We start from the raw sequence: 22,318 nt of genomic DNA, 5'->3' as shown, positions 1-22,318 counted from the left end.
TGATATTGCTCATGTACACATATATATATATATATATATATATATATATATATATATATATATATATATATATATATATATATATATATATATACACACAATTATTTACAAGAATACTGTATATAACTCATTATTTGGGTTGTAAAACTTTAAAAATAGTAATTCACTGGCAATTTAAACCTTTATACTTTACCAATATTCTTCAAATCACTAGTTTTTACCATTTTGCACCTCAAGTTTTTAATAATTTAGCATATATAATAAATGTTTGACCACTTAATATTGTTGTTATTATTTGACTCTGTTACATCAAGCAATATGCATGTCTATAATCGCTATTTAAGTCCATGTGTAATGATTAACAATATTTTCACAGACATAAATCAGTACAGCATTAACTGTTTTTAAAAGTAGCACAAAATATTTATTGAGCACAAATTCATAAAGGTGAATAAAACCATTTTACCTCGAATTTGAAACATCAAGGTAAGTTTATCTTATCGATTTGGTGCAAAAACTTAATGTAGAAATGTTTTAAATGTTTGTAGGTTTAATTTGTAAGTATTAAAAATGGAGTGCATAATAAAGCTGAGGTTCAAAGCTAGTTTGTTGTTTTTAGTGTGCTCAATAAAAATATATGAACAATGCAAGAGGCATGTAATGACTAAACAAGAATCCTGGCAAAGTATATAACAGTTTCCTCAAACAGCACTGCATTAACTGTTTTTAAAAATAAGATTTCCTGAGAACATTTATATAGGTGAAGTCATAAACCCGTTGTCCTCAAATATAAAACATGTCAAGTTTGTCGTCTGAATTGCAGCTCCAGGCCAGCAGGAGTCGCTACAGCGCATGCGCTTGGGGTTTGGCGCCGCTCCGTCGTTCGTTTCCTCTTTCTGGAAGAAGCCGACTGGGCTTTGACGCACGCTGTAAATTGTGCTAGCAAAATTGCAAATCTGGATCTAAATTCTACACAAACGGAGGACAAACGAGGATTTTACATTTCTAACAAATAACAGGTGCGTTTCGTGGGTGTCATTGACGGGGGTTGTCGGTTAAATGTACAGGTTTGATCCGTTAGGCCTGAATCAGCGGCCGCGGCACGTTTTCCCACACGGTTACTGATGGATCTGCACAGTAATCACTTATTATAGGTTACATATGTGTTATTGCATAGCTAATGGCTTATTGGTTATTATTTATTAATAACCCGATCAGAGGTTTGAACAATGTTTAATGAGGTAGTAACTGATGACGTTTTCAAGTTTTAAGTTACTAAACAATGAGTTTTCTTTATCAGTTTTGTGTCTAAAATTATAATTTTATTTAAAATGAATCTATATGAAACGGTTTTAAACCTATAAATCTAACACTGATATTGATATTAAAAAATAAATAGAGTAAAAAACTGTTTTATGTGCATTGTTGATGCAATAACTGAGGTAAAGTTGACATCCATCTTCTGACAATGTGTATGTATATTAAGGTAAAGTTGTTTATATATTTGGACATTCAGACTTGCTCCTTAATGATTTACTTTCATAAAACTTCTTTACAAATTCTTAATAGATAAAATCATGTTAGCAGCCAATGACTATAAAAGTACAGCATTGTTTACAGTCAATTAAATAGTGCTAATGTTGATTTGAAGTCATACTTATATTAGATGTCAGACCTTATATACCCTACATTGTTTACTACCTAAAGTAGTGTGGTAAACAATATAGGGACCCCGTCACAAGTTGCCACTGAAAGAATGTGTGAGTATAAAACCAACTTTACCTCATTTGTATGTATCTTGTATTTATTTCTGTATTTGCTTTATTTTGCAAAGTGATGTGGTTGAATCCAGAAACATTTTAGAATCACTTTTCAAGCAAGGAAGTTTTAACAGACGGGGCCAATGTGTGTTTAAATGTCTATGATAATTAATTACAACAAAAAATTATCAAACTTATTTAAAATGGTATTTTGATGAGCTTTTAGACTAAATATATAGTTGTTAAGATTCAGAAATCGTAACCATACCATCTGGCTTTTAATTCATATAGAACGAACAAGTCATTGTGACAACATAATTGCTAGAAGAATATTTTTCCCAAGACGTAAAATTTGATTAAAAGCTTATTTAAAAGGTGTGAGATCTTTATAGAAATGTAACAGACTACTTCCATAAGTTGCCGTAAGGTTTTAAAATGACATATTTTTGCGACTGTTAACTTTTAAACAAAGGTAAAAAAAAAAAAAAAAAACTTTTAAACAAAGGTACAACTTGTGACAGTCCCTATATTGTTTACCATGCTACTTTGAATATTATACTACTTTTGCAATTATGACTTATTCAAAACAATTAGCACTGTTTAATTGATTAAAAAATAAGTTTATTATTTAGCAGCTTTAAAAGTAGCATGTTAAGACACTTTACAGACATAAAACGTGCAGCAGTAAAAGATACATGCAAAGATAAATGCAAAGAAAAAATTAATAATAAAAAATTACTTTAAACATAAAATAATATTAACAGAAAAATCAAATAAAAGATGTACTAAAAAATTAAATTTTATAAATATAAATATTAATGGATAATCCATTGTCAATATCGGAGGGTTGAGTTCCACAATTTAGGTGCCTATTAAGAATTTGCTCAATCTCCCATAGATTTTAGCAGTGTTGACTGAGCAGTTAAAGACCAGCATCAGACGAATGTAAAACACATCTTGGAGTGTATGGGAATAAAAGCTCAGATAAATATTTTTAGACCATTGAAGGCCTCATAGGCAAGCATGAGGGTTTTAAAATCAATTTGAATACTGACAGGAGGCCAGTGCAGTTTTTTTAAATAGGAGTTATGTTGCGTGTAATTGACTGCGAACAATGTTGTACTTTGATAGTCATTGGCTGCTAAAATGATTTCTTTATTTATAATTTGCATAGGATACTTTTCTGAAATTTTATACAGATGGTTTAAGTCAGAACGTGTGAATATAACACCAACTTTACCCCTAGTATGTACATTATTTTCTGCACACTGTTGATCATGTTGGTCATTTAGAGAAATTCAGTCTTATGATACATTATGCTTTATTAGGGTTGTATGCACGCCTTTCTCCTCTCATAAACATCAGCTGTGATATTTGTGATTTTTGTGATATGATTTTAAACAGAATTTTAATGCTGCTAATGATTATAATATACAGGAATTAGTTTTGACACAGTATTGCTCTCTCATTACAGATTTCTTACCATGTCTGTGTTTTTCGTTTCAGTGTTACCTGCCATCTGTTATGTCGCGTTTTTTCGCCACTGGATCCGACAGTGAGTCGGAGGAATCCTCGTCCGCTGATGAGATCACCCCCAAAGCAGCCGGGACTACTCTGAGACAGCAGTGAGTTTGTGGAGAAGACTTTTATGTTTCTATTTTAAAAAAAAAAAAGAAAGAAGAAGAAGTCTTAAGAATCTTTTAAACAGTGTTTTGACACAAAATTTAGCACTACACTGGTTAATGCCATTAAAGAATAAAAAAAATAGCTTCAAGCTAATTTCTGCAACAGCTGAGGTGAATTTGACATCTGCAGGGTTTTTCCTGACTCAGAGGTGATGTCATCCAATATTTTGTTATATAATTTTTATTGAAGGATAATCTCTTCTGTATTAATTCATAGTATGCAAACAACACAAAAGAAGATGTTTTGAAGAATGTTCGAAACCTGAAACCCCTGACTTGAACTAAATACAAATGCTACGAAAGTTAATGTTTACAGTTTTGTGTTCAGCAAAAGAAACTTAAAGATTAATGTAAAGTTAGTACATTTGGACAAGAATTTCAGTATTAGGATGTTCAAATTTGTAAATTTTATCAGTGCAATATTTTAAAAGAATAATAACAATAATTTGTTTTTATTTTTATGCATAGATTGAAAATAGGAAATATAAAAGATGCCACAAGATTAATTGTTTCTGTTTTGTGCCAAGATTTACTAATTAAATGTTGAGGCTTTAATTCATTATATTAATGAAGCACAAAGATTGTGGATTATTGGACTATTTAAAAAAAAACCTGATCTCTCTTTTTCTCTTCTGACGTTTTCTTTGTGTTAAATGATAGTAGTTTGCCCACACCAAGAACTAAAATTATAAAATATACATCATAATTTGTCAAATTAAATCATGATGATCATCATCATTAGATCATTACCTTAGATTTTTATTGTAAATGGTAAATTGGCTGTCAGTGTTGCAGTCAATATCAGTGGAAACTTTATTTTTAATATGTTTTGTAGGTTTATTTTGTAATTATTAAAAATTAAATGCATTAAAAAACTGAGGTTCAGGTCAAGTTTGTTGTTTTTATTGTTCTCAATGAAAATTTATGAAAAACGAGTACACAAGGCAGCAAAAAGGTGTTTTAAATTAAAACACTAGTAATTAAAGTTGCAAAAATAATAATTTTGGTTGAATTCGTTTTGAGAATATTATATATAAATTATTATTCCTGATTAAATTGTTATTATATTAGTCAATTATTGGTTAAAAATGAGTCATTGTTCATTGTTTTTAAGATGCCGGTCATTCATATTTCCACAAAGCAATTGTCAGTGCTAAATTTGTCTATGTGAATGATAGATTACTGTTACCATAGAACATTTGTTTAACATTGTCAAACATAACACGGAAGTCAAAGATGGACAACTGGTATTCATAAGAAGCCAGAAGATGTGAGGTTTTTTTTCCCTGCTCAGTTGTATTGCAGTAATAACTTTGGTGTCTCCACAGGGCCCTGCTGTTGAGTGATGATGAGGAGGACACCAAAAGAGTGGTTCGCAGCGCCAAGGACAAGAGGTGAGGCTTTCATATTAATCAAGAATAAAGGTTCACACTGGCCACATTTAGAAACGCTGGTTGTTGACGTGAAGTTGCATTTTCTATGTTACAAATGAAAAAAACATTTTTTTGCTGTCACATCATCGGAAATATTTACATTTCTGTAAAATATTACAGTTCTGTAAAAAAATAAATAAATAATGAAATAATCGATTATGTCAATGTTGGTGTTAATGAATATTTTGTCATACATCAGACTTTTCTTTTTCCTTCAAAAATGCTCTTTTACCACAACAAAAGTAGTTTTTTTTTCTGCTTATTTGCCAATACTTACACAAATGCTTCCATTTCAGGTTTGAGGAGCTCACCAACTTGATTAAGACCATCCGCAATGCTATAAAGATCCGAGACATCTCCAAATGTCTGGAGGAGTTTGAGCAGTTGTGTCGAGCGTTCGTCAAGAGCAAAACTATCGTGGATAAAGAGGGCGTGCCCAAGTTTTACATTCGCCTGCTCGCTGATCTGGAGGACTATCTCAACCAGGTCTGTTCATCACACTGAGGGTCTGGAGATGTGTGATTAATGCGTGTCTGTAAAACATCTCTTACTTCTTTCTTGATTAGCTATGGGAGGACAAAGAGGGAAAGAAGAAGATGAATAAGAACAATGCTAAAGCTCTGAGCACGCTCCGCCAGAAGATCCGCAAGTACAACAGAGACTTTGAAACTGAGATCGCCAGCTATAAAGAGGTACTGAACTGTAGCTCAAGTGTTTTGTGTGTGAGGGATGAACAGATAATGGAATTTCTAACTTTGATATGATGCATTGAAAATATCAATATTCAATTCTATTTTTGATACCGCAAGGATGGTTAATAAAGAGGATGTTACTTGAATCGTGCTTAACTGGGATAAAAGAAAGGGATAAGTCACCCAAAAATTAAAAAGTTACTCACCCTCAAATGGTTCTAAACCTTCTGGGTGATAAAAAAAAAAGTTTAAAAGGGATAGTTCACCTAAAAATTTAAATTGTCATTGTTTACATGTCTCAAACCTTTACGAGTTTCTTTATTCTGTTGAACACAAAAGAATATTTTTTCAAAGGAAGCGGAAAACCTGTAACCATTGACTTCCACACTAGTTAAACCAACAACAAGTCAATGGTTACATGTTTCCAACATTCTTTAAAATATCTTCTTTTGTTTTCATAAGAAAAGGGAAACTCGTAAAGGTTTGAGACATGTAAACAATGACAATTTAAATTTTTAGGTGAACTATCCCTTTTAAACTTTTTTTTTATCACCCAGAAAGGTAAAGTTGACTTAACTGTAAAGCAGACAGTCAAAACTGAGGTCTAGAAATCTATTTTATCCAGGTTTCCACTTTTATTTCATCAGTCTCATAGTTTATTGTGTTTTTGATTGCAGAATCCTGAGCAGTCAGCTGATGAAGAGGAGGAGAAAGACGATATTGGCAGTGGTTTGTCTGCTCATTTATCTTTAAGCTGCTGTTGATTAGCTTAAAGTCGAGCTGTACTTTATTTCTGTCTTCTTCTTTTTTTGCCTGTGCTGTGCAGGCTCTTCTGAGAGTGATGATGATGATGACGACGATATAACCGCCAAGAGCTTTATGAAGAAGAAGCCTCAAGAGGAAGAGAAAAAAGCTCCAGAAGCCAGCAAATTCCTTAAGGGTGCTGCTGTAAGTCCAGAACACTTTTATCAGACCGTTTCTCCAGATGTTAATAGGACTTTTTAAAGCAGCACATCTTTTTTTTAAGCGTTTTCTGTGTGCTGTATTACTCTCACTTTCAGTCACTCGATACTCATCAAAGGATATCCACACGTACATGGGTATTTTTATAAGTGGAGTGTTCCCCTCTTGTTTTTTTTTTTTTATTCTTTGTCCACATGAAAAGCCAAAACGCACTGTTAAGCGCACTCCAAACCAACAAGTGGCGATAATGACACATAGTTCACACTAAATGGGGGATTACGCATTTTTGTAAATAAACTGCATACAAGTCAATGCAAACATGAGAACGGAGGCAGAATACTATCTGCGACCGCGATACATTTGGTGGGATTTTGATCCCATAAATACTGTCCAGTGGTAGAAAGAATACACGATACCTATGAAATTTTCATCTTTCGCATTTGGTGTGAAAGGAGAAAACAGTTCTTCCCTATTAAATACTTTTATGTTTTGTTTTGTTAAATACAAATAATAAAATATTAAATTTAAAAAAAGGAGAGAACAGCGCATGCTGACGTCATGAGGCAAAAACCCCAGTTGTAGCTACCACTTGACCACACTATATCCTGAGTTTTGGAAAGTCTTCAACCTGGCTGGAGTTTTAAGAAAGTTTCAGTTTCAGTCACCCAATACTCCGTTTTCATGTGGACAAACAGCAAAACTGAGTAGAAAAAGTGCGGTTTTGAAAATACCAGTGTTTGTGTGGACAGGGCCTGAAATTTTCTGAAAACTCTGGCAAGGATGAAGTATGGTGATGTGGACACTACAACCGAAGTTTTCGCCACATGCACGCTGTTTTCTCCTTTCTAAATGACCAAACCAAAAGTGAAAAATGCAAATGAGGCATTTCCACACTTTCACGGCAAACGGTTTACATATTACGTCCCATTCGCACCATGGGACAGTAATTTGCCTCTGTTTTTACCTTTCCATTGACTTGTAGGCAATTTACTCGTGAAAATACCAAACTCCTCCACAGAGATTGTTGTAAGCAGGGAAAACATGTTTTGAAAAATACCCATGTATGTGTGGACGTGGCCTAAATTCACTTTGGGTCAGGTGACTTGCATACCTGTTTGGTTCATGATTTATCATTTTATTTTGTCAGGATGAAGAGTCTGAGAGTGATGATGATGAGGACAGTGAGGACTGGGCGTCTGATTCAGTGGGCAGCGACAGCGAGAGTGAAGACAATGATGGAACTGCAGCATCACTGGCTGTGGTCTTCCTCAAAAAGTATGTGCTTGATAAGAAACTGTAGAGGTGTGCAATGTGTATCATCTAGATCAGGGGTACCCAAACTTTTTCTTATGAAGGGCCAAAAACTAAACCTGATTGAGGGTGGTGTGCCAGAGGTAAATATACCAAAAGTTGTCTATGTAATTTCCCAATGTATTGTAGAACTTTATATATTTTATTATATAATTAATTAATACTTAAATTAATTACATTTAAAATACTTTAATTGTATTAATAATAAATTTTTTGTAAATTTTATAATGAACATCTTACAGTAAAAACATGAACAATCCCATTTATAACACAAAAAACTACTCTTTGACTTCATTTATTTATTTTTTTTATCTGATTCAATCACAACATTTAATTGAAGCATTTAATTTAAGTTTGCTTTTTATAGCTCAACAGTTAAAAAAAACAAAAGCTATGTTAAATTAGAAATGACAATCTTTGTTAAAGGCATTCTCCCCAAATTCACTATCATTCTCCAGCTCTTCTCAGACGAGATAGCGGGCTAAATCAATGGTTACCGTGGGCCAACTTTGGCCTGCGGGCCCTAGTTTAAATATCTCTGATCTAGATATTGAAATGATTGGTTTTAACTGCCTTGCAAACCAGTCAAACACGTCTTGGGAGTCCATTATCTCCCTAAAGGAAACTATTATGCAAAAAGTGTATGTTTAAACAGTTGTATGGCAGCAGTGTGTAAATATAAGCAGTCTCTAATGGTAAAAATGACTTAATTCTATGTTTTTATAATCACACTTCATAACAACAGTCTGCAGAAACACATTGACATTCTCCCTTTGTACATGTCATCAAAGGGAGAAAGCCACGCCCATGAATGATGATCTGTCCCTCATTAGCATTAACAGCCCTGAGTGAAAAGCAGCCGTTTTGAATCTGCCACTATGCTAATGGGTAGGCGTTTTTAGCTCCACCCTTTTTTCCAAAATAGGGCGGGGAACACAATCTCATTTGAATTTAAAGCGACAGTCACCAAAACAGCACAATTAGGATCATAGTCTAAAAGGGGCAGATTTAAAGAGTTATAAAACATTATTTGTGTGCTATTTTAAGCTGAAGCTACAAATACACACTCTTGGGACATCTTATTGGGAGTCTTATTTTACAAATTGTAAAAATAGTAGTATAGTAAATAGGGGTATAGTAGTTTCCTTTTTTCTGTTTTCTTTTGCTTTTTGAACATGGACATATTCAACTTAACAATGGCTGGTCGTTATTGCTTTAGCGCTTAGATTTAAGCTTCTCATTTTAATGAAGGCTGATGTCAGATTAGAGTCCTGTACTAAGACTTCACTATCACTCATACTCACAGAGATGTTGGCGAAAAGGCATCTGACCGCAAGAAGGATGACAGGAGGAGGAGACACAAGAAGAAGGAGCGCATCGAGGAGGAGGCCGAGGAGGAGGGAGAAGCGGAGGAAGGAGGATGGGAGAAGGTGAAGGGTGGAGTGCCGCTTGTCAAGGAGAAGCCTAAGATGTTTGCCAAAGGCACAGAGATCAATACGGGTGTGGTGGTTAAGAAACTCAGTGAGATCCTGCAGGCCAGAGGAAAGAAAGGAACTGACAGGTAGAAAACTTGATCAATGAATATTTAAGGTCTTTTTTTAAATGACAATGATTTATGCATGTCACTTTTTAATGGCACTATTTAATCAATTGTAAATCAGTTTCAGATGAGTTAAGTGCTGTGATCAAATTTCTTTAAATGACAAGTAAAAAAAAGTTGATTAAAATACAATTTTATAAGTGAATGAAATAAAAATAATTAAAAAAACATCCAAATATTTCATGAAAAAAAAACATTAAGGCACTTTAAATAAACTAATAAAACTATATTTTTGGAGACCAATCAAAAATAATTAAAAATGATTCCCTTTAATGATTTATATATATTTATTTTTATTTTTTATGTACTTTCATTTATTTTTATAAAAATAAAATTGAAAACCCCAGCAGTCTGAAATGACATTTATAGCATCGTAAATGTATTTTAACTTTTTATTAATAAATAATAATAAACATTTTATATTACATATTATGACTTTGTAAATGCATTTAAACTTTTTGTTTATTTTAATGCTTTCATTCTCGTTTGTTTTCATTTTTATTAAAGTTAGCTTGCCCTTGTCTAGTTCGTATGCAGCTGGCTGTTTCAAATGCAATAATCCATATACAAAAAATAAAATCAATATTTGTATCCTTGTCATTTAGAGCTGCTCAGATCGAGCTTCTTCACGCTCTGGCTGGCATCGCTGCTGAGAATAACCTCGGAGAAGGCATCCTCGTCAAGATCAAGTTCAACATCATTGCCTCTCTATATGACTACAACCCCAACCTGGCTGCTTTCATGAAGGTGAGACTATATGACATGAGTTAAGAATTAAAGACCTTTTCATCTGACATTATTTACATTTTTCTCTTCAGGCTGACATGTGGAAGAAGTGTCTGGACTGCATTGATGAGCTTCTGGACATCCTGTTTAACAACAACAACATCTTCATTGGAGAAAACATCGCAGAAGACAGCGAGAACCTCGCCATCTCTGACCAGGTCAGTAGCATTATCAGGGCTCAACAATAGGGTATATGACGAGCTAGTGTTGTTCCCGTACTGATAAACTTCCGGTGACCTGTCATTGTGAGTTTTTTTCCATTTTATACAGTTCCTTTTACAGCATTGATGTTGTAATGTAATTAAAATACAATCAGTTAAATAGACTTTGGCATTCATTTAGTTGCTCAAGTAAAACGAGACAAAAATCCGTCAGGATTAGCAGGCTAGCGCAGAAGCTCCATTGAATATACTGGGGTAAAATAAATGTTCATATTTTAAAGACATGATGGGGGAAAATGTCATTTAATGCAGTGTTTCTTGTACATTCTTAGACCCACTTTATTTGGGATATCACTCAGCCAGTGGAGATCGCTGATTTTTAAAGTAAACAAAACATTCGGCATATAATTCACCGGTTTCTTAACCGGCATATAACATTCGGCATAAGGACTGCCTGATTGCCTGGGGCCTGTATGAGAGACGCTCTGGACAGTAGACAGAATTGTTACTGGCCCAATTGGCCAAAAAAAAAAAACTGTTTGTGATCTTAAGCCTTTAAATACTTCCTTTTCTATGAAGTCGTAAATACCATATTGCTTTTCTGATTGGATATTGTGAGCATGTTGTTTTTTTCTGGTAACCTAGTAACAACCAGTACAGCGAGGAGACAGCAACATCAAATTATGATGCTAAAATAAGATGGCTGTTTTTAACACCTTGGAAATAGACATTTATGTGGGTGCAACACGACGAAAAAAATAGTTTTGCACAGTTTGCGTCAGTTTGAGAAGTCAGCCACCTTTCTTAAATAATTTAGAACTGCAATAAAATACCTGCAGATTTTCCATACTGCTCTTTGTTTGCATAAAACTTCGAATTTCACTTTCACATTTATTAACATTTTTAAAATGTTAAAATTCTTAATTCAGATACATTATTTTTGACACATTATTTAAAATATGTGGCTAAGGAATTGGTATCCTGCTAGGAATTAGCTAAGGAATTAGCTTCCTGCTAGTTCTGCATGATTTGTTCATATAATATGATGTCATGTATCAGTGTGGCTATAAGGCAATAATAGTAATGTTCAATATAATAAATATTAGTTGTACTGTAGTTGACAACTCTATAATCATGCAAATTGTTATTTACATTAATAATAAATAAAATGCATATAGCAATTACAGCAAAAGAAATCATTCTAAACTAACATTTCAGTGTAAGAACCAAAGATGTAAAGTAGAATTTTAAAATTAGGATTAATGTTAGTTTAAATTAAAATGGTCATATACGAAGTACTTCAAAAACTTTATACTGCAAAAACAGTTGTCCACCAGCAATTGTTTTTGTTTAAACGGTATCTAATAGACATTCAAACATGGATGTTTTGGATAAAACAAGGATAAATTTAGGCTAAAATCTAGTAGACTTCCAACAATAGTCCAAAAATGGACTTTTTAGAGAGGAAAGTTACCATATCCAAGAATCAGAATTTCTGTTGAGGTTTTCGGTCATTTTTGATGTTTGTACCTTGACAGTTTTTAATTTTGATTAGCGCAGAAAATATATATATTACCTGTTTAGTTTAGTATGATCATAACATAAATATTTTTTTAAACAATTGTTGATAAAAGAGCATTTTGTAATATAGATATGGCATTCTCATTTTTTTTCCCAGTAAGATTGTTTTACCTTAAGATTGTTCATGAGCTTTTGTTTCTGCTCCTCAGCCGTTCCGTGTGCGTGGCTGTATTCTGACTCTGGTGGAGCGGATGGATGAAGAGTTCACCAAAATCATGCAGAACACAGACCCTCACTCTCAGGGTGAGTACTGACACATTTCTCCTCTGAGCTTGTTGTGTGTTTGACATGTGGCGTAAATCCGCTCCTCGCGCTCTCGCAGAGTATGTTGATAACCTGAAGGACGAGGGCCGTGTGTGTGGCATCATCGACCGCCTGCTGCAGTATCTGGAAACTAAAGGCAGCACTGAGGAAGTGTGTCGGGTTTATCTGCGCAGAATCATGCACACATATTACAAGTTCGACTACAAAGCTCACCGCCGCAGCCTCGGCCTACAGGGAGAGACTAAGGTGAGTGGCTCACGCATGAAGTATGCTATGTTTATTATTATTTTGTTATTCAACCAGACGAAAAAGCACTTACTGAAATGTGAAGTCTTATCCACAGGGTTTTAAGTCCCATTCACACCAGGACGCTTTTTACTCGAGCTTTTTCGTATAAGTTAAACGCCTCAAGTGGTAAACAAAGAACGCCAAAGAAAAAGTCAGCCAACTAAGGTCGCAAGTTCTGTCCTTACAATTATAGTTCGTTGATATGCCGTTTCCCAAATCCATTGCTCCAACGAACATTCGTAAACTGCGTCGCAAGTTTGAGCACTTGAAACTACACCTCTGGAACTGTAGTTAGAAACATAGTTCCTGGCTGTGTTCTATTCCCACTTATCCTCCCTGTGCCCTATTCATTTATAACATTCAAAGTTGGAATTATTAAAAATAAAGCACTTATATTCATAAAAATAGCCTTATTTATTTATGATTTATATATATTATTAGAATACGTGTTAGCTTTTGTGCGTGATTTTATGTTTTAGAATAGAATATGTAATTTTCAACTTCTCAATAATATTTGTAAAGGAAACACAGGTCCTAAATGTGCCATATACATATATTTCAATTAATATGGGAAGCGAGTGCATGTTTTTTACCAAAACTAATGTTGGATTTTATTTTAAATGCGTGTGCGTGTAAAACAATATAATGTCGCACAAAGAAATTATGGTGTTCTTCTCTAAAGAAGTTGTTACTCCATCCCGTTTAGAGCAACATTATGGGCGTTTTACGCTATAACCAACGTGGTTCAATCGACGGATCTGCGACAAAAACTAGGGAAACACTTGTCACTACATCGTTCTTTTCCCAAACGATTGTACTATGATAGTTCAGCCACAAATTACATTGTTGTTTGGGAAACGCACCCCAGATTGGTACTTTTGTTCACATGCCCGGAGCTGCTAAAGTTACAATAAACACCACTTGGAGGCGCACAAGAACAGTCGAGGTTTCACTTTCCAGTTATACTTTCATTCAATGAGGAAGATTATGCCCAGAGGCAAGATAAATGTGGAGCTGCTTTTTTTATTGGTGCTTTTCTTTCATGACTTGCAAGTTCATTAAGCCTCATTTAATGTCAGGTGGTAATTTTGCACGTTCAATGTGCTCAACAAGATAATCAGCAGGGTTTGAATGCAGAAAAACGCCTCAGAACGCTGACAATAAACGTAAGCGAAAAGCATAGGATGTGTACGAGCCTTTAAAGTCTTAATGTCTTAAATTTCAAAAACTAAATTTTAGGCATTAAAAACTACTAAATTGACTGAAAAAATGTTTTGGTACACGTGTAACAAGAGAACTTTTTTTTTTCTTCCTCAAGAACTGTTCCATCCCTAATTTGTAGCATATTTTTCTCGCCATGGAAGCTGGCATGGATTATAACCCCAAACAAGCAGTTTTTTTTTCCAGTGGAGCATTTGTTTATGATGCTAACCTTTGACCTGTTTGTCTTTTAGTCTGAGCAGGATCAGGAGGAGAGTGAAGGAGACGACAGCGCCATCATCATGGACCGTTTGTGTAAGTTCATCTACGCCAAAGATCGCACAGATCGTATCCGTACCTGCGCCATCCTGTGCCACATCTACCATCATGCCCTGCACAGCCGCTGGTACCAGGCCAGAGACCTCATGCTCATGAGCCACTTACAAGACAACATCCAGCACGCTGACCCTCCTGTACAGGTGCGTACAGGTGACGTTATCCCTCTAAAGCAGGGGTGGGCAATCTCGGCCCTGGAGGGCCGGTGTCCTGCACAGTTTAGCTCCAACACTAATCAAACACACTGCTTTTAGATTTCTAGTGATCTTGAAGACACTGATTAGCTTGTTCAGGTGTGTTTGATTAGTGTTGGAGCTAAACTGTGCAGGACACCGGCCCTCCAGGACCAAGTTTGCCCACCCCTGCTCTAAAGGCTATTTGGATGATGTAATTTCCTCAATGAATGTTTCTTTTTGCTTTTAGATCCTCTATAACAGGACCATGGTGCAGCTGGGCATCTGTGCTTTCCGTCAGGGCATGATTAAAGATGCCCACAATGCCCTCTTGGACATCCAGTCGAGCGGCAGAGCCAAGGAACTGCTGGGGCAGGGGCTGCTGATGAGGAACATGCAGGAGAGGAACGCAGAGCAGGAGAAGATCGAGAAGAGGCGGCAGGTACAGACAATCTCTTCACGTCTGACAAATTATCTATAGAAAAGTACAATCAAATGTAAATCATTGGATGGACAGGCGTCAGCATTATCCAAATTTAGTTTAAACTCGCTGTCCATGTGAGTGGCTGCTGGTGTGCCAATAAGGAGTACCTCTGTTTTTGAACAATTCAATTTTCGAAAATTTTGGTGCATCCACATTTTAATTTCCTGCACACTTTCTGAGAGGATCGAGGCAGTAACAGACAGATTGAATTTAGAGCTGATATAAATTTGGGTATCATCAGCATGAAAGTGGTATCCCAGTACATATTTGCTGATGATATGCCACAGTGGAAGCATATAAATGCTAAAAAAGTATGGGGCCTAAGACCGACCCCTGAGGAACACCATGGCAGACCCAACCGATATCAGATTATTTCCCATAACCACTAATTGAAAACGATCCAAAAATAAGATTTAAATCAGTTAGGCACAATGCCAGAAATACCAAGCCATTTCTCCAGCCTAGGTACGTAAAGCTTGTTGGATGACAAGTGTGATTGTAGTTGCGCCACAACAACCCTAATGTTTGCCACATTGTCTTTCAGGTGCCATTTCACATGCACATCAATCTAGAGTTGTTGGAGTGTGTGTACCTGGTGTCCGCCATGCTGCTGGAGATTCCGTACATGGCAGCTCACGAGTTTGACGCCCGCCGCAGGATGATCAGCAAACAGTTCCACCACCAGCTAAGAGTGGGCGAGAGACAGCCGCTGCTGGGTAAGAGAGACGAAAACTACTTTAATTCCTCCAAAAAATCCGTATTATTCTCTCCAGTCTCTCCACTAATTAGTTATTTTGCCAACATTTATTGACTTGCAAACGAACAAATAAATAAGGCAGGACTATGCAAGCATTGCTACACAGCAGGGCTAAGTAAATGCACTAATACAATTATGAATATGAATAACGATATTTTTAAGGTATCGTATCAAAGTTAAAATTTCCAGCATGACAACACTTTCTGAAAAACTCTCGACCTCTCCAGGTCCTCCTGAGAGCATGAGGGAGCATGTAGTGGCTGCTAGCAAGGCCATGAAGATGGGTGACTGGAGGACCTGCCATTCTTTCATCATCAACGAGAAGATGAACAGCAAAGTCTGGGATTTGTTCCCAGAAGCAAAGTGTGTGCGCGAAATGCTCGTCAGGTAGAGGATTTGCGCCTAAAATAAAAAGTTTTATCAACTTTACAGTTCCTTTTTTAACTGTTTTGTTTTTTTGCATCTACAGGAAGATCCAAGAGGAGTCGCTGCGCACTTACCTTTTCACCTACAGTAGTGTGTACGACTCAATCAGGCATGTGTAAAATCTGTAATAGTTTCCTGATAATATCAGTGTTTTATTTTAATTAAATGTCTAAAATTGATCCCAATGTTTGCATCATATTTTTCTTCTCTGTCCATCAGTATGGAGACTCTGTCAGAGATGTTTGAGTTGGAGTTACCCACAGTGCACAGCATTATCAGCAAGATGATCATCAATGAAGAACTGATGGTAACAAAAATAAACATCATTTTACTGGTCAGATCTGTCCATGCTGGTGCCTGCATTAACCAGTCTTTGTCATGTTCTCAGGCGTCTCTGGACCAGCCGACTCAGACTGTGGTGATGCACAGAACAGAGCCTACATCTCTGCAGAACATGGCTCTACAGCTGGCAGAGAAACTGGGCGGCTTGGTGGAGAACAACGAACGCGTCTTTGACCTCAAACAGGGCGTCTATGGAGGATACTTTAACAGAGGTACATGCAGGACAAAGATGCAGAAACAATGTTCTATATAAACATGAGTTGGTCAATATTTCATTATTAATTTTACCTTTTTAATATAAATGTTACAAGTAATAAAATAAATAGTAAATATTATTAACATTAACATTTTAAAGTGTACAAAATCTTTTTTTTACTCAATTTTTCTAAAAATACAGTATTTGCTGTTAAATAATAAATAAAATAAATGTAATTTAATTATTAATCAATTATTTTCTACTTTTATAAAATTAATAACATCCACCCACACAAAATAAATAAATGAATGTTTTGTTTTTTGTTTTGTTTTGCTTGATCTTTCCTGAAAATACAGTACTTGCCACTAAGTAATTAATAATTAAATTGCATTTACTTTATTATGTTGTGCTTTTATAATATAAATAGCACACACGCATGCTATATATTTATTACTAATTTCATTTAATAACATTTTAAAATAGACAAAATTAATAAATGCATCTTTCAACAATGTGATATATAGACTATATTGTAAAAAATGCATGCTGGGTTCCACAAAATGTCTTCAAATAGGTTAAGTCAAAAAAGAATTCTATTAAATTTAAGTGGATTAAACTTAAAGCAATTAAGTTGTCCCAAAAAAAATCTCAAGAATTGTCGTTTCAGCGCATTTTAAATTAGTAATTTGAACAAAAATATTAAGTTTGAGTGTATATAATTATTACGTTAGTTAAAATGTTAGCTAATCTTATTGTTTATATTTATTGCTTATATTAAATTAGTTAATATTATACAGTTAACAGCATATAATCATACAATGTATTACTCAGGGTTTCTACAGGTTTCACCAAGTTTAATTTATGACCTTTTTAAGACTTATTTTAGAAAATTTTAGACTTTTACAGGGCGAAATACTAAGGATTTTTTCAAATATCCCATTTGGGAAAAAATCATGTTATTTAATGCGTTTTATAATACAATACTAATAATTTAATAATAAAAAAATCTAGATCAGCTCAGTGTTATCAGCAGTAAATAAATGGAGAACGTTTAAACAAATGTTACTGTAAGGAAAGTAGTTAAAACATGGTAAATAGTGTTAAAAATGCTATTTTTAAATCAAAAGTTTTATTGGGATGGGTTGTGGGTGATTGTATGAATGTTTATGAGCATATTGGGCAGTTATAAATGAACAAAGGAAAATTAAGATTAAAAAAGATTTAAGACCTACAACACAATATTTCAGTAGATTTAAGACTTTTTAAGACCCAGCAGAGACCCTGATTACTGTTAGTGCCATTTTAAATTGACTAATATTTACTACAATGTGTGTGTTGTTTTTTTTATTACCTTTATTTATCGAAACCTGGAAAATAGCAGAAAATTTCTAACAAATTCATTTATTTATGGGTTTAAGTAATAAACAGTTAAAAATGCTAATATTTGTTTTATTCTATGAAGGTAGCATCATTTATCTTTGTATAAAATTTTAAATATTTCCAGGTAACTTAAATGTGTGTGTTTTATGTATTCTTTATATATTATTACCTTGAGAATCTCAGGAAAATTGTAACAAATTTATGGGTTTGAGTAATATGAAAAAAAAGGAAATATTTGTTTTGTTTTATGAAGGTTTGATGCAATTTCTTTTGATTTCTTACCTTTTTTTCTTATTTTATCATAATTCTTTTTAAAACGACAGCAAACAAGCAGATCTAACTCGAACTTCTCTCTTTCTCTCGCAGATCAAAAAGGTGGATACCAACAGAAGCAAGGCTACCAGAGAGGAGGTAAATATCAAACACACTAAACCCATGATAAAATAAACAATAATCCACAAGCTTGTACGCTTCTCACTTGTGTTCATTTGACGCGGCTGTTCCAGAAGTGTGTGTGTTGAAGTGCTTTTGTAGACGTGCATGTGTGCCTGTGTATCTAAACCCTTCTCACTATGCAGCTCCAGACCAGCGGGGAGGTTACCAGCAGAAGCAAGGTTACCAGCGAAATGGTTATTAAATGTTTAATCATTCACTCCTCTCTCTTACTCTTCATCCACTTTACTTTCACACCCTTCACTCTTTTCTGCCTTCACCAATGAATTTGGTGGCCATTTACCAATATACAAAGCCCTTCCACCATCTCTTCCTCACACTCTTGTTCTTCCTTGAGCAGTAAATCTTACACGAGTCACTCCTGGAGCTCAACATTATTGTTTTTCTGTTCTCTGTCACTGCTATAGATCAGAAAGGCGGTTATCAGCAGAAACAGAACTACCAGCGAGGTGGATACCGGAACCAGAACCAGAGCTCATACTAATCCCAGCGCAGCCTAAATCACGGCTTCATTCCAGGACCAGACTGCAGCTTCCTCTGACTTTGCTCTCCAGACACTGACTCCAGATCTGTTTTGTTTTTTTGCAGTGCTTTAGTTGCAGATGAAACCAAGCTTAATTTTATTGACCCGCTATTATTCGAGTGCTTGGGTTTACATTGTCGAGGATTCTGAGCAGTTTTGGAGGTTATTACGTGGGTTGGAAAGGAAATATCAAGTCATTTGTGATAACAACTGGTCAATCAATAAACATTATTAAATCTAAATCATGGACATTTTTGTGAATTTATTTATTTATTTTTCTCTCTGATGATTTCAAACTTTACTAAACATCAACTCTAACGTTGATGTCTAGATGTTTTTTTTTTTGTTTTTTGTTTTCTTGCGCAATGGTCATTTTGTGTCAGGTCAACTAGAGGCAAAAGTGGTATGAATTTCTGTGAAAAAAATTATACTATTATCTCTGGAAATAGACAAGATAGGGCCTTAATAGGATAATTTACACAAAAATGAAAACGTTCTCACTCTTTACTCTCCTTCAAGTGGTTCCAAAGCTTTAAAATTAGTTTTTTATTCTGTTGAACACAAAAGTAGATTTCTGAAGAGGGAAAAATTGTCTCAATCTACTATTGAATTCAATGGTTAGAGGTTTCCAGCGTTTTTCTTAATATCTTATTTTGTGTTACACTTAAGTCAAACAGGTTTGGAACATATGAAGAGAGGAATTTATTTATTTATTTTACATTTTTTGGGTGAATTACCCCTATAAAAGTTAAATATGAATGTTTAAGAACTAGAATGCAAACGTTGGGAGAAAATACAGTTCCTTCCATTTTTTTGAAATGCTTCTAATAAAATATAATGCTTAAAAATGGCTAAATACAGCAAATTTTTACCTACTAGTGCGAGTCTAAATAAAATTATGATGGTGGCATCTTTTTGAAGCAATTTTCCCCCAGTATTTTGAAAGCCCCCAATATTTCTCATCTAAATCTGGTTGAGACAAAATGACCCATAAACTGTATATTTTTGTATTCTACAATCTGCTGATTTATAATGCGGTCATATTTACTAGTGGATTTTTAATATGAAAGTTAAGGAAGTCAAAGGGAAGACCATTTCAAAGTTGAGGACCTGGAGGGAGGGCATTATCTCACAAATTACAGGAGAAATAACAAAATGGGAGGCAAGAGATAGGTGTGAAATATGATAGACTCCAAGGGAAGTGATGGCAAGTATGTTCCCTACTCACATTTCCCCTTATATTTCTCAAGGAGCCACAGTAAGTGCTTTGGACAGTGTTTTGGTGTCTTTGAGTAAATCTGATGTCAGTAACCATGATTTTTGTAATGGCTTATTGCTAGAGGAAGAATGTAGTTGCAAAACTGGTTAATTGAAACACTTTGAAACTGTCGACACTGTGATGTAATGTGTATTTATAAAGCGCATTTGTAGTGTATGGCCATACAAGCGCTTTACAATCATGAGGGGGGGTCTCTCCACACCACCACCAATGTGTAGCATCCACTTGGATGATGCAAAGGCAGCCACAGGACAACGGCGCCAGTGCGCTCGCCACACACCAGCTATTGGTGGCATAAAGAGACCGTGATGGAGGCAATTCAGTGGATGAGAATTATTGGGAGGCCATGATCGTAAAGGCTGATTGAGGGACTTTCGCCAGGACTCTAACGAGACGGCGCTCACTGACAGTATAGTGTCCCCATCACTTTTACGGGAGCATTAGGACTCACACAGACAACAGGTTGAGCGCCCCTGCTGGCCTCACTAACACCACTTCCAACAGCAACCTAGTTTTCCCATGTGGTCTCCCATCCACTAACCAGGCTCAGCCCTGCTTAGCTTCAGTAAGTAACTGGTCGTGCTGCAGGATGAGATGGCTGTGGTATATATCACAAAATATCATTAATATCGTTGAATAAAATTGTTTTGTGCAGATTTTGACATTGAATTGCTACTAATAAGGGAAGTAACATTGTAAAACAATGTCTATCTAAACTTACTTGCCAGCCAGTTTTCTGTGCAGTAAACCATCCATTATGTTTTATTGTTCCACTATAGAAATTCTAATATTTATTTACAAATTACTCGGGTAATATTTGTAAAAGTAACTAGAAACGTAATACCTTTGTAACATGCCCAAAACTAGTTTCTGAAAGTAAAGTTTTTCCGATTATGGATGTTAGTGGTTACAATTTTACCTAATTCTTCATTTATACGTTTTACCTATTATTCTTCAATAAAGTAGTAAAAAAAAGGCAGCCATTGACTTTCATATTATGAAAATAAAATACTATGAAAGTCATTTTTCAATATACAGTTGAAGTCAGAATTATTAGCCCCCCTTTGAATTTTTTTTCTTTTTTTTATTATTTCTCAAATGATGTTTAACAGAGCATAGAAAATGTCACAGTATGTCTGATAATATTTTTTCTTCTGTAGAAAGTCTTATTACTTACAAACCATCGTTTGCAATAACTTGTCATTACTCTAACCTGCCTAGTTAACCTAATTAACCTAGTTAAGCCTTTAAATATCACTTTAAGCTGTATAGAAGTGTCTTGTAAAATATCTAGTCAAATATTATTTACTGTCATCATAGCAAAGATAAAATAAATCAGTTATTAATAAATGAGTTATTAAAACTATTATGTTTAGAAATGTGTTGAAAATCTGCTCTCCGTTTAACCGAAATTGTTCTGTTCTGTAATTCAGGGGGGGGCTAATAATTCTGACTTCAACTGTATCTTCTTTTGTTTTCAATAGAAGAAACTGTTGCTTGAAGAGCAGTGGGAAATCTGTGTTTTACAGCAGCTGTTCAAAAACAAGTTCTTCACCCATGTAAACATTTACTAAACACTGAGAAGCCATAGGATGACCCATTTAAAGCAAAGTGATCATTAAACACGACGTAGCTAATGGAACACAGCATGCTCAGATGTCAGGATTTTTACAAAAATACAACACTTCCTATTCATTACAGTGAAAATTGTTGATGGCATAATCATTAATATTAATATTAGAATCAATGTTAGTTGCATTTTTACGCCAAATCTTCCCCACTTGTAAGAATTTAGTAAAGTGTATTATACTTTAAATATTGTAGTATTTACAACTCCTTGTTAATTAAAGCTGCACCATACTGTAGTATTACTTAGTGTACTTTACACCAGTTTACTGCATAATCATAGTAACTAGTAAACAGTTAATTATGATGCAATGTGTTAAAAACACTACAGTATTCATGAAAAATACTTCAGTATATGTTTTGTTCTAGTTTGCAGTTAATTTGTGTCTCTTGTTTGTAAGTATTATTGATTATTCAGGACAAAGTCTTTTCACATCAGTATCGGTGTCTTTCCCAAGATCCAAGGTCAGTCTGACATCTGCTTCATTCCCTCACTTATCAGTTTTCTGCGTTTTTAAAAGAATGTATCCTAAAAATCCTGCAGTTGTTCATTTAATGAATCATCACAATGCTTAATCCTAATTAGCTTTGCTGTTGCTTCAGAGTGACTTTAAAGTAA

At 34.8% G+C, this 22,318-nt stretch overlaps 1 protein-coding gene across 3 annotated transcripts; it reads left to right on the top strand.

The window, feature by feature from the left end:
- The first annotated feature begins 890 nt into the window (after nt 1-890).
- eif3c (eukaryotic translation initiation factor 3, subunit C) lies at nt 891-19,036 on the top strand. 3 transcript variants are annotated; one of them, XM_005155999.5, is made up of 23 exons: nt 891-1,019; nt 3,267-3,385; nt 4,774-4,839; nt 5,175-5,364; nt 5,445-5,570; nt 6,248-6,299; nt 6,397-6,518; nt 7,681-7,808; nt 9,151-9,405; nt 10,050-10,191; nt 10,263-10,388; nt 12,122-12,215; nt 12,295-12,482; nt 13,979-14,203; nt 14,484-14,675; nt 15,262-15,433; nt 15,702-15,861; nt 15,944-16,009; nt 16,120-16,207; nt 16,289-16,454; nt 18,185-18,229; nt 18,397-18,447; nt 18,679-19,036. In XM_005155999.5, the coding sequence occupies exons 2-23, from the start codon at nt 3,285-3,287 to the stop codon at nt 18,753-18,755; spliced, it is 2,832 nt and encodes a 943-aa protein (XP_005156056.1). In that variant the 5' UTR covers nt 891-1,019; nt 3,267-3,284; the 3' UTR covers nt 18,756-19,036.
- Nucleotides 19,037-22,318: the final 3,282 nt, after the last annotated feature.

The sequence above is a fragment of the Danio rerio genome, chromosome 12 (assembly GCF_049306965.1).
Source record: "Danio rerio strain Tuebingen ecotype United States chromosome 12, GRCz12tu, whole genome shotgun sequence".
Taxonomy (NCBI): Eukaryota; Metazoa; Chordata; class Actinopteri; order Cypriniformes; family Danionidae; genus Danio; species Danio rerio.
Note: the sequence above shows the minus strand (reverse complement) of the source record. Positions and strands in the feature narration are given on the sequence as shown.